The 16,324-nt window shown below is 45.4% G+C and overlaps 1 protein-coding gene across 5 annotated transcripts in view; it reads left to right on the forward strand.

The window, feature by feature from the left end:
- The window catches only part of ELMO2 (engulfment and cell motility 2), a 49,705-nt gene extending 42,949 nt beyond the window's left edge, over positions 1 to 6,756 (forward strand). For all 5 annotated transcript variants that reach the window (XM_048820248.2, XM_048820249.2, XM_075118601.1 and 2 more), the window contains 7 exons: positions 3,154 to 3,290; positions 3,623 to 3,786; positions 3,895 to 4,007; positions 4,294 to 4,401; positions 4,760 to 4,842; positions 5,231 to 5,308; positions 5,952 to 6,756. In XM_048820248.2, coding sequence (XP_048676205.1) covers positions 3,154 to 3,290; positions 3,623 to 3,786; positions 3,895 to 4,007; positions 4,294 to 4,401; positions 4,760 to 4,842; positions 5,231 to 5,308; positions 5,952 to 6,152 — 884 coding nt within the window. In that variant the 3' untranslated portion in view covers positions 6,153 to 6,756. The remainder of the gene's footprint in view (positions 1 to 3,153; positions 3,291 to 3,622; positions 3,787 to 3,894; positions 4,008 to 4,293; positions 4,402 to 4,759; positions 4,843 to 5,230; positions 5,309 to 5,951) is intronic.
- The last annotated feature ends 9,568 nt before the right edge of the window (positions 6,757 to 16,324 follow it).

Below are 16,324 nucleotides of genomic sequence, written 5' to 3' on the forward strand. Positions count from 1 at the left end.
ATAACACGCTTTCCAATCCACTAATATCTCAGGAGACTGTTAAACATTTTTTAATCAGCAGAACCAGACAACTTGCATCTATGAGTTTTAAAAGAGCTGGCTGAGGAGCTTGCTGGAAAGTTAATGTTGATTTATCAGTAAGTCTTGGAACTCTAGGGAAGTGCCAGAAGACTTGAAGAAAGCTAATATTGTGCCAATATTTAAAAAGGGTAAACGGGATGACCTTGGTAGTTATAGGCCTGTCAGTCTCCCATCAATCCTGGGCAAAATAATGAAACCGCACTCAATAAGAATTAAAGGAGGGTAATATAATTTAATGCCAATCAACATGAGTTTATAGAAAATAGATTCTTTCAAACTAACTTGATATCTTTATTTTTTCTGGAGGGGGGTGAGATTACTGGTTTGGTTGATAAAGCTAATACTGTTCATGTAATATACTTGGGTGCCACGAGACATTTTGATTTAAAAAAATTAGAACGATATAAAATTAATGTGGCACACATGAAATGGATTAAAAGATGGCTAACTGATGGGTCTCAAAATGTAACTGTAAACAGGGAATCATCATCAAGCAGGTGTGTTTCTAATGAGTTCCCACAGGGATTGGTTCTTGGCCTTACACTTTTTAATATTTTTATCAATTACCTGGAAGAAAACATAAAATAACTGTTTTCCAATTACGCAAAAATTGGGGGAGTGGTGAATAATGAAGAGGATAAGACTGATACAGCGTTATCTGGATAGCTTGGTAAACTAGGTGCAACCAAACAATATGCATGCTAATGCAGCTAAATATATACATCTAGAAACGAAAAACGTAGGCCATACTTACAGGATGGGGGACTCTATCCTGGAAAGCAGTGACTCTGAAAAAGATTTGGGAGTTGTGGTGGATAATCAGCTAAACATGAGCTCCCAGTGCAATGCTGTGGCCAAAAGGGCTAATGTAATCCTTTGATGCATAAATAAGGGAATTCCGAGTAGGAGTAGAAGTTATTTTACCTCTCTATTTGGCACTGGTGTGACTACTGCTGGAATACCATGTCTTGTTCCTGTGTCCAGAATTCAAGAATAATGTTGATAAACTGAAGCGTGTTCAGAGAAGAGCCACAAGAATGATTAAAAGATTACAAGATACCTTATAGTGATAGACTTAAGGAGTTCAATCTATTTAGCTTAATACAGAGAAGGATAAAAGGTGACATGATTACAGTCCATAAATACCTACATTGGGAACAAATATTTTAATAATGGGTTCTTCAGTCTAGCAGAGAGAGGTGTAACACAAGCCAATGGATGGAAGTTGAAGCCAGACAAATTCAAACAGGAAATAAGGTGTAAATTTTTGACAGTTAGGGTAGTTAACCATTGGAACAATTTACCAAGAGTCATGGTAGATTCTCCACCACTGGCAATTTTTATATCAAGATTGGATGTTTTTCTAAAAGATCATCTCTAGGAATTATTTTGGGGAAGTTCTGTGACCTGTGTTATACAGGAGGTCAGACTAGATGATCACAGTGATCCTTCTGACCTTAGAATTGATGAGTAAGGTGCCTGAATAAAGCAGCAGAAGTAGCAGAGTATTGCACAGTGATTCTTGCTCACCAGTTAAAGACATGGACTGATTCTCAGATCTGGACTCTGAAGTAATTTCCCCATCCCCAACATATACTAGCATGGGGATAGGGGAGGTAAACCATAGACAGGATCATGTAGCCTTTCTTTAATATAAATTGAATTTAGTAATTTGGCATTAAACTACCATGGGTTCAGCTCCTGTTGCTACAGTTTCAAGCTCAGCAGAGTGAAAATCACCTCTGGTGCTTTTCTCAAATTTGGAGACTCCAGGAACACATGAAGACCAAGGATAGTGATCAAAGACACAATCACGAGGACAAAGTATTATCTGTACTACAAGTTTTATTAAAGCACTAAGTGAGGTTAAAATTACCCATGCATATATAAATCCTACAAAAAACCATGCAATGACTAAGACTAGTCATATTCACATTCTCAAAGATATTCTAGCGTCTGATGGATCTCTCAGCAGATGACCATTGATAGACGGATGGTTCCTGCTGGGGTTTCCCTGTGAGGTTGTCCCTTGGGGTCTTCCCACTTTTACCCAACCAATTAACCTCTTCTATATTGTTGTTCTGATCACATATTCATGAGGGTTTCAACTCTCTTTTCCTTATCCGTACTTCCACACCCCATGAATACTGGGGTGCCCCATTTTTCATAGGTAGTTTCTTAGTTCCTCTTGTTTTCATTAGCATCTATGTACAACATGTAACCTGCAGTCAGGACAGGTATCAGAGTAGCAGCCATGTTAGTCAGTATCCGCAAAAAGAAAAGGCGTACTTGATGAAGTGAGCTGTAGCTCACGAAAGCTTATGCTCAAATAAATTTGTTAGTCTCTAAGGTGCCACAAGTACTCCTTTTCTTTTAGTCAGGACAGGACATTCCATATTACAATCAGGTGTCTTGTGGTCTTGGACAATACATGGTAGTTTATTGCAATCTAGTTTTCTTTAATATCACCTATTGGCACATCTTTTACAGTAATCTTGTGACTTTACTGGCATAGGGTTATTCCTAGGTCACCTATTAATGTCAGGTTTCGGAGTAGCAGCCATGTTAGTCTGTATTTGCAAAAAGAAAAGGAGTACTTGTGGCACCTTAGAGACTAACAAATTTATTTGCGCATAAGCTTTCGTGAGCTCACTTCATCAGATGTCAAGCATTCTTAAGTCTATGGCCTAGTATGGCTAAACTAAAATCTTACAGGCCTCAGGCTGTAGGTCCTGCATTCCAGCCATGCTTTACTGATATACCTAATACAAACTCATCACTCCAAAATACTTGTCAATCTTATACTTCTATATCCGACAATTTAAATCTATTTAGCATATATTTATTATATATGAACTAGCATATGAATTGACCTTGACACCAAATTACACAATGATTAATGGATGATAAAATGAACTACTTGGCTACAATCATGTGTTAGGGTCAGAAGTGTGTATTACACACACTGTCAGGCTGCTCCGATTGCAACAAGCTTAGTTCTTCCCATGAGCTCCAGGACCTCCTGCCCTGGCTGCTCAGATACTCACATAGTTTCCTTCTCTGTCCCTGAAGCCAATGAGGGCCGGAACGACTACCACCCCATGTTCTTCACCCATGACCGAGCATTTGAGGAGCTCTTTGCCATCTGCATCCAGCTGCTGAACAAGACCTGGAAGGAGATGAGAGCAACGGCAGAGGATTTCAACAAGGTCAGGGGGATGGGAACCTGACCTGGGAAGGGCTCTGTATCAGAGAGGGAGAGCGAACAGACAGACTCCTTGACTCAGCAAAGTATGGAGCAGTGGGGAGGTGTGTACAAGTGCACGTAGCAATATGTTTAGGATACTGGTGAAAGAGGCAGCCCTGTGACCTCTGCTTTCCCTGCCCTGGGCCCTCAAAGCCCTCAGTTGGATGTGCCCCCTGACCACACTCTCACTGTGTCTGTCCCTTGCAGCCCTTGGCTGAGTTCAGCCCTGGATCCCAGTTCCCCTTGGGCAGCAGGAATGTAAGCTGCATGTTATCTCCCATCCTATCCCTCTAGGTGATGCAGGTTGTACGTGAGCAGATCACCCGGGCTCTGCCCTCCAAACCCAATTCCTTGGACCAGTTCAAGAGCAAGCTGCGCAGCCTAAGCTACTCTGAGATCCTGCGGCTACGCCAGTCTGAGAGGATGAGCCAAGATGACTTTCAATCACCACCCATTGTGTAAGTGCCTGACAGGGGTAACTCTTCCCCACATACTGGCCTCCCTTGCATTGAATTGCTGGCTGCTATCCCCAGACTCTTGTTTACTCAATTGTCCTTGATCTCCAGGGAGCTGAGAGAGAAAATCCAGCCTGAGATCCTGGAGCTGATAAAACAGCAGCGTCTGAACCGGCTCTGCGAGGGAAGCAGCTTCCGGAAAATTGGGAATCGCAGGAGACAAGGTTTGGCCTGCTTCAGCCTCCCGGTGTGGAAGCACTGAAGCAAATAGGGCCAAGTGGGTTTCCCAGATGGCAGGGACTCTGCAAGGAACGGGGTGGATAGACAGGGTTGCTACACTGGCCAACAGGCTGGGATGGCACAGAGGTGCATACATACAGGAGACCACAATCCTTGTCACAGCCAGCAGATGGCACGGTAGAGAATGAGATAGTGGGGCCATACTGGGCTGTCATGGGGGCCTTGTCTGAATGACTCTACGCCATGCTGTATGTATGTTGTGTTTTCCAGAGAGATTCTGGTACTGTCGTCTGGCTCTGAATCACAAGGTTCTACACTACGGAGACCTGGAAGACAATGCCCAGGGCGAAGTGACCTTTGAGTCGCTGCAGGAAAAGAGTAGGTCCAGGTTATTGCTCTGACACTGGCAACGACCATTAGTACCAGTCTCAAGGAGGGAGGAGGGTCTAGTGGCTACAGCACTGACTCGTACTCAGGAGATCTGAATTCAGTTCCTGGCCCTTCCACAAACCCCTGTGTGACCTTTGATGTGTCACTTGGTACTTCCCACATCAGGGGTTATGGGGATAAGTTAATTCGTGTTTATGAGGCTCAGACAGTCTGGTAATGGAGTCCATAGAAAAGCCTGTGAACAGACAGATGGACATGGGGCCGTGCACCTGTAACATCAAGGTAAAGCCCCATCTCTTCATGGTCAGGGTTCCTCCTGTTTGTGACTTTCCTGTTTCACTCCTAGTCCCTGTAGCAGACATCAAGGCCATCGTCACAGGGAAGGACTGTCCACACATGAAGGAGAAAAGTGCACTGAAGCAGAACAAGGTAACTGCTCCCTTCCGTTCTTTGGTACAGTCCCCTGGCTGAGGAGCAATTCTTGGAGAGGTAGAAGCAGCAGAAGCAAGAGCTCTAAATGACAGCTGTCTATGGGAACCATTTACACACGGTCCCAGCCTAAATCTGGGACCCCTACATCTCTTTTCCAGTCCCTGGTCTCTTTGCTGTTTCACTTCTAGAACCACTGTCCACCCAACTTGTTCTGTGACTGGCAAGGTGCCCTGGTGCTAGTTGCACAGTGAGGAGGTGCCCAGGGCATGGGATTGCATTGTGGAGGTGTCCTGGTCTGCTGCTAGGACCCCCAATATTGTTGGTGTAGCAGAAAGGACTGTTATGATGCTTTATCTAGCTGATGAGTAAAAACCTCTTCCTACAGGAAGTGTTGGAATTGGCCTTCTCGATATTGTATGATCCTGATGAGACGCTGAACTTCATTGCACCTAATAAGTATGAGGTAAGAAATGGGGCTGTCAAGTTGCAAAGAGGAGACCGGGAAAAAAACAGGTCCCCCCAGGGTTTGGCCAAGGTGCACCAGCCTCACTATTAAAAAATTTTGCCTAATGCTCAAGCTAAATCTCCCTTGTTTGTAATATCATCCTGTTAGGGCAAGTTCTAGCCCCTTGTACCCCCTGAATGACTTCCCTTAGTCCTTGGCAGAGGCGCCATCTCTCGAAGTTGCCAGGGGGTGCTTGACCCCCGCTCCGGAGCACCCACAGAGTCGGTCCTTGGTGTTGGCCATCAACAGGCTGTTCTTCACTTGCTCTGAGATGTGATGCCTAAAATTGCATGGTCTTTTCTGCTGCCATGTCACATTGCAAACTCATGTCCAATTGTCTGCTCACTCAGTTGGGGGTCTCAGTCATTCTTGCTTCCCTAGCTTCTCCCTCCCATTAGGAGTCTGTGGTTGAATTACTTTCCCCCAGATGAATTTAATACTTTTTCTGAATTTCTCATTTTATTTCCTGCTTCTGTCACCAATTTCAGGGGGCCTCCAGAAGGACGTTCCTACCCATGGTTTGTGCTGGTGTATTTTTGGGTGGGGGGCATTCCCCATGGTTTATGCCTAGGGGTGTAAGTTGTCTGCTTGTTCTCCACAGTACTGTATCTGGATCGATGGACTCAATGCCCTCCTGGGGAAGGACATGTCCAGTGAGCTAACCAAGAGTGACCTGGACACGCTGCTGAGCATGGAAATGAAGCTGAGACTCCTGGATCTGGAGAATATCCAGATCCCTGAGGCCCCACCGCCCATCCCCAAGGAGCCCAGCAGCTACGACTTTGTCTATCACTATGGTTGACACAGGCAGAACTGGACAGGGACAGGGGAGGATGAGACAGCTACTCCTGAAGAGAGACTCAGAACCCTGGAGATTGTTCTGAGACTGGCATCATGTCCTTTGTTCGTACAGGACCAGTTCTGAACATGGCAACAATTGATCACTAATCTCTCTATGACCCAGCCATTCCAGTAGGCCTGCAGCTTCTTGTTTACCCACCTCCTTATGGGGTGAGAGTCATGATGCTCAGGTGCCATATGGGGGAGGCACCCCATTCTCTCAACAGCACCACTGCATGGCACTGGGTGAGCAATATGCCTAGCAAGAGGAGGAACTTCTGCCCTGGCCGCAGGGTTGGCATCCACCCTTGTATCCCAGAATGGTTGAGTCTCCCTTCAATCCCACCTCCTACCAGAAAACATAATAAAACTATTGGGTGACTGACAGCTGCCGCAGCAGAAAATAGTGCAAAGAGGGAATCCCTTGGTCGCTACAGGAGTGACACTGGTGCCTGAGGGATGAGAGCAGAAGCCAATGAACAGTTGGGGAGTCAGCATCCCCCAGTAACTCATTATTGTATGATTTTGTATGAATTACCATAATATAAATAATAATCCTTACCATATCTATGGTATTTAACTCCTTGAAACGCTTCATAAGCATTAATGTTAATCCTACAATCCTTTTTTTATGCAGTGGGAAAACTCAACCACAGACATTTAGTGATTTGTCCAAGGCTACAGAGAGAGGGTCATTGCCTGAGTTGGATTTAAGCTGGGTCATAGCATCTAGCTTTTATGCTTTGTCCTCTAGAGCTATTTCCTCCCACAAACATTGAGTATCTCCTTGTCCGTCTGTCCATCCATCTATGCGATACCAAGATCCAGCATCAAGACACTGATGCTGCTTCTATATTTCAAGGGCATCAGACATTCTTTGCTGCTTCACCAGATCACATACTCCAAGGCTCTGCATGAGGACAGGTAAGGAGGAATTTCCAGCAGGAGTGAGTGCTCTTCCAGGGAGTCATGGAGCAGTGAGAATCATATGTGAACTAATGTTCTCTGAGTAGCGTTCTCCTTCCCTCTCACGCTCCTGGAGGCTGGGAAGACAGTGAATGTAGCAGTCCCTAAGCAGGCAAAACAAACTTTCAAGCCAGCTACTTTCCCTAATTACATCCATCATGTTGTTCTTCGAGGGCTTGCACATGGCCATTCCGCTGTAGGCTTGAGTGTGCCTCGTGCACAGTTGAACTTTTCCCCTCAGCAGTAACCACTGGGAAGCTTGAGTGCCCTCTGACACCATACACCACTGCGTGCTTCAGTAAGAGGGTGGAGCCACCCCAACCAACCTCAGTTCCTTCTTAGCGCCAGTGATGGCTGTTGGAGTGGTGTCAGAATTGTTGTCATAAGTGCTTCCCTCACTCCTTTGTATACCTATATCTTGTTGTTGTTAGGAATTAGTTAAGTTTAAGTTTGTTTTAGCTAGTTTTCATGATAGATTTTAGTCTTAGGTCTTTTTGGACCAATTTTTCATCTTTTGGTATCGGAATTTGATTTTAGCAAAGCTTTTGACACGGTCTCCCACAGTATTCTTGTCAGCAAGTTAAGGAAGTATGGGCTGGATGAATGCACTACAAGGTGGGTAGAAAGCTGGCTAGATTGTCGGGCTCAACGGGTAGTGATCAATGGCTCCATGTCTAGTTGGCAGCCGGTATCAAGTGGTGTGCCCCAAGGGTCGGTCCTGGGGCCGGTTTTGTTCAATATCTTCATAAATGATCTGGAGGATGGTGTGGATTGCACTCTCAGCAAATTTGCGGATGATACTAAACTGGGAGGAGTGGTAGATACGCTGGAGGGGAGGGATAGGATACAGAGGGACCTAGACAAATTGGAGGATTGGGCCAAAAGAAATCTGATGAGGTTCAATAAGGATAAGTGCAGGGTCCTGCACTTAGGACGGAAGAACCCAATGCACAGCTACAGACTAGGGACCGAATGGCTAGGCAGCAGTTCTGCGGAAAAGGACCTAGGGGTGACAGTGGACGAGAAGCTGGATATGAGTCAGCAGTGTGCCCTTGTTGCCAAGAAGGCCAATGGCATTTTGGGATGTATAAGTAGGGGCATAGCGAGCAGATCGAGGGACGTGATCGTTCCCCTCTATTCGACATTGGTGAGGCCTCATCTGGAGTACTGTGTCCAGTTTTGGGCCCCACACTTCAAGAAGGATGTGGATAAATTGGAGAGAGTCCAGCGAAGGGCAACAAAAATGATTAGGGGTCTGGAACATATGAGTTATGAGGAGAGGCTGAGGGAGCTGGGATTGTTTAGCCTGCAGAAGAGAAGAATGAGGGGGGATTTGATAGCTGTTTTCAACTACCTGAAAGGGGGTTCCAAAGAGGATGGCTCTAGACTGTTCTCAATGGTAGCAGATGACAGAACGAGGAGTAATGGTCTCAAGTTACAGTGGGGGAGGTTTAGATTGGATATTAGGAAAAACTTTTTCACTATGAGGGTGGTGAAACACTGGAATGCGTTACCTAGGGAGGTGGTAGAATCTCCTTCCTTAGAGGTTTTTAAGGTCAGGCTTGACAAAGCCCTGGCTGGGATGATTTAACTGGGAATTGGTCCTGCTTTGAGCAGGGGGTTGGACTAGATGACCTTCTGGGGTCCCTTCCAACCCTTATATTCTATGATTCTATGAATCAGTACTGGACCGATGCCATACTCCCCAGATTTTGCCGGTCAGTGACCCACACCTGGCCTGTGTGAAATGTTTTCGAGAATCCCACATAAGTGACAAATGTCACATCTGCAAGGCATTTAAGCCCTGATCAAAGAAAGATTGAGCAGCAAGGCTCAAATGCTTATTCATGGAGGCAGAAGTTCTCCCTCCCCCACATTGGACTCATCTGACGCAGAGAGGGTTCCAAGTGCATCAGCTTCAGTACAGAGCGCACTGCAGATGTCTACAGCTCCTTGGTTCCATTTGCCAGTACTGAAGAAAAAACGTAGACCCCCCCTCAGGCTCAGTACCTCACTTGGGCCTGTTGGTGCCAAAGCCAAAAGGAGGCAGAGAATGTACAAGACATTTGAAGGAGAGTCTCTCTCTGGAGCACTCTTCAGCTAAGAAGAAGGGATCTCTACCTCAGGAGCCTGTGCCAGATCTGTCAAGGGCATCCCCTGAAAGATTTCTGTGGCAAAAGCATCAGTCATTGCTGCTCTCAGCTACCATGGAGGCACCTGCAGCCACAAGCAATCTGCTTAGCTTCTCGGTACCGGTGTCCCCAGCACAGCAAGAAGGTTTACAGTCAGTACCGATGCTTGCAGCACCTACCTCACCATGTTAGGAACCCGCAGTACCATTACCTCCCAAGCTTCCACAAAGGCTGGTGCAATCAAAGAGCAAGCCTCTGATGATAGCCTGAGCCTGGGGATGGTGGTACTGTGGCTATCTATCCCCAGTCCCAACTGGTTCTGTCCTCTCCTCCTCCTCCCCCCACTCCCTTGTCAGATGTTTCTGAATTCTTCCTCTTTGGACTCAGAGGGTATGCCCTCTGTCCCATCCAAGACTGAGGGCATACCCTCCATCAGAGATTTGGGGACCCTGGGTCATGCAACAATCACAGCACTGGCCTACTCCGAAAGGACAATGGCCCAATCAAGGATGGTTCCCTGGCCCATATCAGAGGCCATTCTGAACTCCATGGGGTGTCCCTCCTCCTGTTAGGACCTCCCTGTAAGCAACCATCTCCTTCCTTGTCATTGAAACCACTCTGGGAGCATCAGCACCACAAGCATAGTTCTCCAATACCAAGGTTGGTACTGAACAGACAGAAGTCACTTGGTGGCTTCCCCACTACAAGTCATGGAGCAGCCATCACCTCAGAATGCTGTAGTGTCCTCTTCCTCATCACCAGGTGAGGTGTTTGAGGTGGCAAGTGATTCACCACTGCCAGAGGCCCACAAAGCTCATCAAAATCTATTGAGAAGGTGACCTCTGTTCTTAACATTCAGGCAAAGGAGGAGCGTGTAAGTTCTCACCAGTTGATGGACATTTTGATATTGGCAGCCCCTGGCAGAGTGGTTCTGCTGATTAAGAAAGTCATTTATGGAGCCATTTAAGGCACTGTGGCAGGCCCATTCACCTTACCCCTCCACACATCCATTAAAGCCAGCTGAAAGGAGCTATTATGTCCCTTCTAAGGGATATGAGCATTTGTACTCTCACTCTCCCCCTCCCCAGGTTCCTTGGTGGTAGCAGCTGCTAACAAACAGAAGAGACAAGGACACCAAGCATCAATGCCAAAAAGTAAAGATTTGAAGAGGCTGGACTTGTTTTGTATTCTACAGGGTGTCTTCAACTCAGGATTGCAAACCAACAAGCACTACTGAGCTGCTATGACTTCACCTCTGGGAGAACATTATAAAATTTAAAGACCAATTAGCAGAGGACTGTAGGCAGGAATTTGCAGTAATGGTGGATGAAGGTAAGCTAATTGTCAAAACTGCTTTCCAGGACAGTTTAGATTGTGCAGATGTGGGTGGCTCAAACCACACCAGCCATTTCTATGAGAAGGGGTTCATGGTAACAATCATGTGGGCCCCCACAGAAGTCCAGCAGACAATTCCAGTCCTTCTTTTTGAAGGTCCTTCTTTGTTTTCAGATAAGATGGACAATAGACTCTGTAGCCTAAAAGATTCCAAGGCAACATTAAAATCTCTTAGAATCTATACTCCAGCGACAAAGAGGAAACAGTTCAGTCCTCAACTGCCATACAGACACCAGGGTTTTTCTCTCCAGTCTCAAGATCCGCTAAGGAGAAAGGGCAGGGGTTATAGGAGACTACATCACCAGCTTCCTCATCAACATGAGTGAGCTCATTCTGTCCAGCCACCTCATCCAATCAGACTTTTGATGTATTGATGGACAGTGTACCAGTTACTGTAGTTCCATCTGTTTCCCACCTTTTGTTTACAAATTGCTTATCCCACTTCCTAAGTGCTTGGGCCCAAGCAACATCAGATCAGTGGGTCTTAAGCATGGTGGAACTGAGAGATGCCCTCCAGTTTATTTTTACCCTTCCTTCCCACCCCTCTTCAGGGACCATGCTCATGAGATCATTGTTGAGCAGGAAGTCTAGTCATTATTTCAGGCAGTGGCCACAGAGGAAGTCCCATTGGTCCTCAGAGGAAAGGCTTCTATTCTTCTACTTCCTTATCCCCAAAGCAAAAGGGGGTCTCAGGCTTATTTTAGATTTGAGACATTTGGTTTGACTCAGATACCTGAAGAAAATAAAATTCCACATGGTTATTCTTGCTTCAATTAGTTTTCTTTTGTGCATTCTGTACTTGGTGTCCGTGTGCCCAGCACATGGCCATCAAACTTTTTCCCTCAGTGCTATCCGTTGAGCGGCTTGAGTCCCCCCTGCTGCTGTGCACCACTACATGCAGGTATAAAGGGCAGAGCAGCCCCTAGTCATGCTCATTTCCTTCTTACTGACCATGACAGTCATTGGAACTCTGTTCTGTGCCAGAACAGGTGTTCTCTCAAGCTTTGTGAACATAGTGTATACATATAGTTAGCATAGTTCTTAGTGTTGTTAGGAGAGTTCGTAAGTTTTAGTTCTGTTGGGGGGGGGGAAAGGGTTTTCAAACTTGTTTTGAACATTGCCCATTCCCATATGGGGTTTTTCTCTTCATGGTACCAATGTATGTTCCGGTCACTGGATTTCAAGTCATTTGCTTCTTGCTTCAGGCCTGTGCCAGTGAGTGACTCACACAATAGCTGCTGAAGTGCTTGGGAGAGGCACACGTGAATGACAGGTGCCAGATTTGCAGGGAGTTCAAGCCTAGGACGAAGGATAAGGAGGCTATGCTGAAATTCCTGCTGATGGAGGTGATGCTCAGGCTGCCATCAGAGCTGACCCAGTCTGACTTGGTGCCAAGTCCTGCAACTTCAATGAAAAGCACACCCCTATAAAGCTAAGATAGATGCTTCAGTCCCACAACCTGGGGCTCAGGCTTCAGACAAGGCTCACAAGTGAAAAACAGGCTTAAGTGTCTCACTAAAATGTAGGTACAATATTTATATTCCAATCAATTTTATTTTATAATTGGTAAAAATGAAAAAGTAAGCCACTTTCAATAATGGCGCCAATTTCAGTGCTGTGACACTTTTTTGTATTTTTATGTCTAATTTTGTAAGCAAGTAGTTTTTAATCGAGGTGAAACTTGGGGTATGCAAGATAAATCAGACTCCTGAAAGGGATACAGTAGTCTGGAAAGGTTGAGAAGCACAGTACTAGAGCACAGACAACTTCAGTAGCTTTGTTGTACAAGTCCTGATTGTAGACATTTGTAAAGCAGCAACTTTGACATGAGTCCACTCTTTTGCCTCTGATATGCCATTTCCTGTCAGTCCAGGGATGATGTCAATTTCAGACAGGTTGTCTGACAGTCACTGCTTAGGTAGACTCTGAGCGCACCTCCATGTTTGTGAGTCCCCTACAGGGGCATGGATATGTGGAAGCAGTCAAAGAAGAAAAAAAAGTTACCTGTTTTTTCCTGTAACTGTTGTTCTTCAAGATGTTGCACATGTCCATTCCACAACCTGCCCTCCTTTCCCTCTCTAGCCGAGTCTGTCCAGTACAAAGGAACTGATGGGGGTTACCAGGGGCAGCTGTGTCCTCTTATACCAGTATGCAGTGGCATGTGGTGATAGAGGGCGTTCAAACTGCCCTGGTGGGTACTGCTGAGGGAAAAAGTTGTCTGACAATTTTGCACAAGACCTGCACATACCTATAGGTGAATGGGCCTGTGCAACACAGCTCGAAGAGCAGTTGCAGAAAGGTAGGTAACCATTTTTTCTAATTAAGAACTTTACCAGCCAGAAACACAAAGTTTCATGGAAGACAGACCTGGAAAGGAGCCATCAGCTCAGCCTGTCCAACCCAGCAGTCAACACATTCCCCATTTCCCTCTACCTTATAAAACATCCCGCTTGCTGCACTAACTACTCTGCAAAGCTGCAGTGTCAGCACAAGGGCTAGGGATGGGTTCTCCTGGTGTGCTCTGCTGGGCAGGAAGGACAGGATTGCTAGTTTTTCCTGTTAAAGTCAAACTTGTACCTACAGCCCGCCTGGGGGGGAGTGGTACTGTACCGCTCGCTGAGGAGAAAGGGGGGGCTATATGGTACTGCTCACAGAGGGGAAAGAGGAGGGTGGGGCTATGCAGAACCGCTCACTGAGGGGAAAGTGGAGGGGGTGCAGTGGGTTACCCCCCCTGCTCTAGGGTACCACCTGATATACTGGGGTACCACTGAGCCCGCCTGTTCCACCAGTCTGGGCTCCCTTACACTGCCCTGCTGAGCCAGGCTCTCAGGCCCCCTCCAGCACACACACAGGTAGGGACACACAGCTACAGAAAGACAGACCCTGAGATCAGCTCTGTATGGGAAAACTCAGCTAGGAAACTGCCCAGCACTTAAGCGCACACCTCATCTGGAGTGTAAACCCAAAAATGTATTGTCTTACGCTGCACAGGGAACTATACAGCATAAGCTAATTGAAATTTGCCTCCTCCCTCAATGTTGGGGAAGATATGCACAGCTTTTTGCCCCCCAGTTATGAATTCCACAAACTGGTTTTAGAGAAAACAAAAACAAGTTTAACTACTACACAAGATATATTTTAAGTGATTATAAGGGTTAGCAAACAGATCAAAACATTACTGAGCAAATAAAACAAACATACTAACTAAGCTTAATACACTAAAGAAACTGGTTAGAAATGGTAATTTCTCACCCTAAATGTTGCTTTATGGCAGATTGCAGAGGTTCTTGAAGACAAGGGGCTCTTGCTTGCAGCTTAAAACTCTAAGTAGTTCTTTCACAGGCCAGACACCTTTTCCAGTCTGGGCTCAGTCCTTCCTCCCTTTGGCCTTGTTTCTTAGATGTTTTTGGCAGTCAACCTGGCTGGGGATTCAGGAAAGAATGAACACTAGAATCATAGAAGATTAGGGTTGGAAGAGACCTCAGGAAGTCATCTAGTCCAACCCCCTGCTCAGAGCACTCATTAACACTGATTTACTCACTACCCTGCCTTAAATAGGATTTACATATGGTGGGAATCCTTTGTATCCCAGTTTGATCCCCACCCGTGGAAAAATACCAACAGTCCAGGATGGAGTCCAGTACCAGGTAACATGATCACATGACCCTGCAGTGTCAAAGCAGCCATGAGTGAAAGGCCATTTGAAGCATCCCAGGAAGCTTCCCAGGAAGGTGGGAGATGAGCATCTTCAAAGTCCTATTGTTCTCCCTAATAGTCCATCCAGACTGATTGCATTCTGTCTGGTGGGCATTCCCCATGTGCAAACACACGCTTTTCTAATTGTTACATAGTCAATATTCCTAACTTCAGATACAGAAATGATACATGCATACAAATAAGATAATCATATTCTGGAAATCATAACCTTTCCAATGACACCTCACAAGACCCATCTGGCATAAAACACATCTTAGTTATGCCATATTCATATAACAATATTTTTATGAAGAATATGGGGCATAGTGTCACAGGGGGTGTCATAAATATAAAGGGAAGGGTAAACACCTTTAAAATCCCTCTTGGCCAGAGGAAAAACCCTTTCACCTGTAAAGGGTTAAGAAGCTAGGATAACCTCGCTGGCACCTGACCAAAATGACCAATGAGGAGACAAGATACTTTCAAAGCTGGAAGGGGGTGGGGGGGAATAAGGGTTCTCTCTGTCTGGGTGATGCTTTTGCCGGGAACAGAACAGGAATGGAGTCTTAGAACTTAGTAAGTAATCTAGCTAGATATGCGTTAGATTCTGTTTTGTTTAAATGGCTGATAAAATAGCTGTGCTGAATGGAATGGATATTCCTGATTTTGTGTCTTTTTGAAACTTAAGGTTTTCCCTAGAGGGATTCTCTATGTTTTTAATCTAATTACCCTGTAAGGTATTTACCATCCTGATTTTACAGAGGTGATTCTTTTACTTTTTCTTCTATTAAAATTCTTCTTTTAAGAACCTGATTGCTTTTTCATTGTTGTTAAGATCCAAGGGTTTGGGTCTGTGTTCACCTATGCAAATTGGTGAGGATTTTTATCAAGCCTTCCCCAGGAAAGGGGGTGTAGAGTTTGGGGAGGATTTTGAGGGGAAAGACGTTTCCAAGTGGGCTCTTTCCCGGTTATATATCTGTTAGACGCTTGGTGGTGGCAGCAATAAAGTCCAAGAGAAAAAGGAAAATAGTTTGTACCTTGGGGAAGTTTTAACCTAAGCTGGTAAAAATAAGCTTAGGAGGTTTTCATGGAGGTCCCCACATCTGTACCCTAGAGTTCACAGTGGGGAAGGAACCTTGACTTGGTGGCAGAGCGGTGGGATTAACTTGAAATCATTTTGAGATCAAAATGAGATTTTTTGAACAAGAAGCACAGATTTTAAAAAGGGAATTTTTTTTTCCCTTTGGGCTGCTGGAAAGCAGGTTTTCAGCTGAAAGCAGTTAGAGTTTTTTTTTGTCTCTGCTTTGGGGCCAGAGCAGAAACAAAAGGGAATTGTCTTTTGTGAGCTGGAGTTTTCTCTACCTAAAGGCAGGATAGTTAACCTTCTGCAGGGAAATTCACAAGTCTTCACAGACCTGAAGAAGTTTTTTTTACTTAAGAGCAACTAGAGGGGTTTTCTACCTATTTGCCTGGAGTCAAAGGTGTTAGGGGTTTTTTTAAGGATTTTTCTGTAGGCTGATAATTACTATCAGAGAACATAGGTATCTGGACAGCACAGCAAAATTTTACAAGCCAAGTTTTTTTGTTTGTTTTGTTTCTAACTCTCGGGTGTAAAGTTAGTTAAAAACAGAGAGGCAAACATGACAGAGCCCAAAACAGAAACAGCCAAAGAGGCTGCCCACAGGAGAGCTATGGAGGCAAAGGAAAAAGAATGGAAGCATGCTGAGGAGGAAAGGGAGGCTGCTCACAGGAGAGAAATGGAGGCAAGAGACAAAGAACTGGAGGAGAAGGAAAAAGAGAGGAAGCATGCACTGGAGATAGAGAAGGCAAAGGCTCAGCAGAATATACCAACAAACCCTAGCAATCCTTCTCCAGGTACCACTTCCCATCCCAGAAAGTTCCCCACCTACAAGGCAGGCGATGATACAGAGGCCTTCTTAGAAAA

The sequence above is a fragment of the Caretta caretta genome, chromosome 13, assembly GCF_965140235.1.
Source record: "Caretta caretta isolate rCarCar2 chromosome 13, rCarCar1.hap1, whole genome shotgun sequence".
NCBI classification, from domain to species: Eukaryota; Metazoa; Chordata; order Testudines; family Cheloniidae; genus Caretta; species Caretta caretta.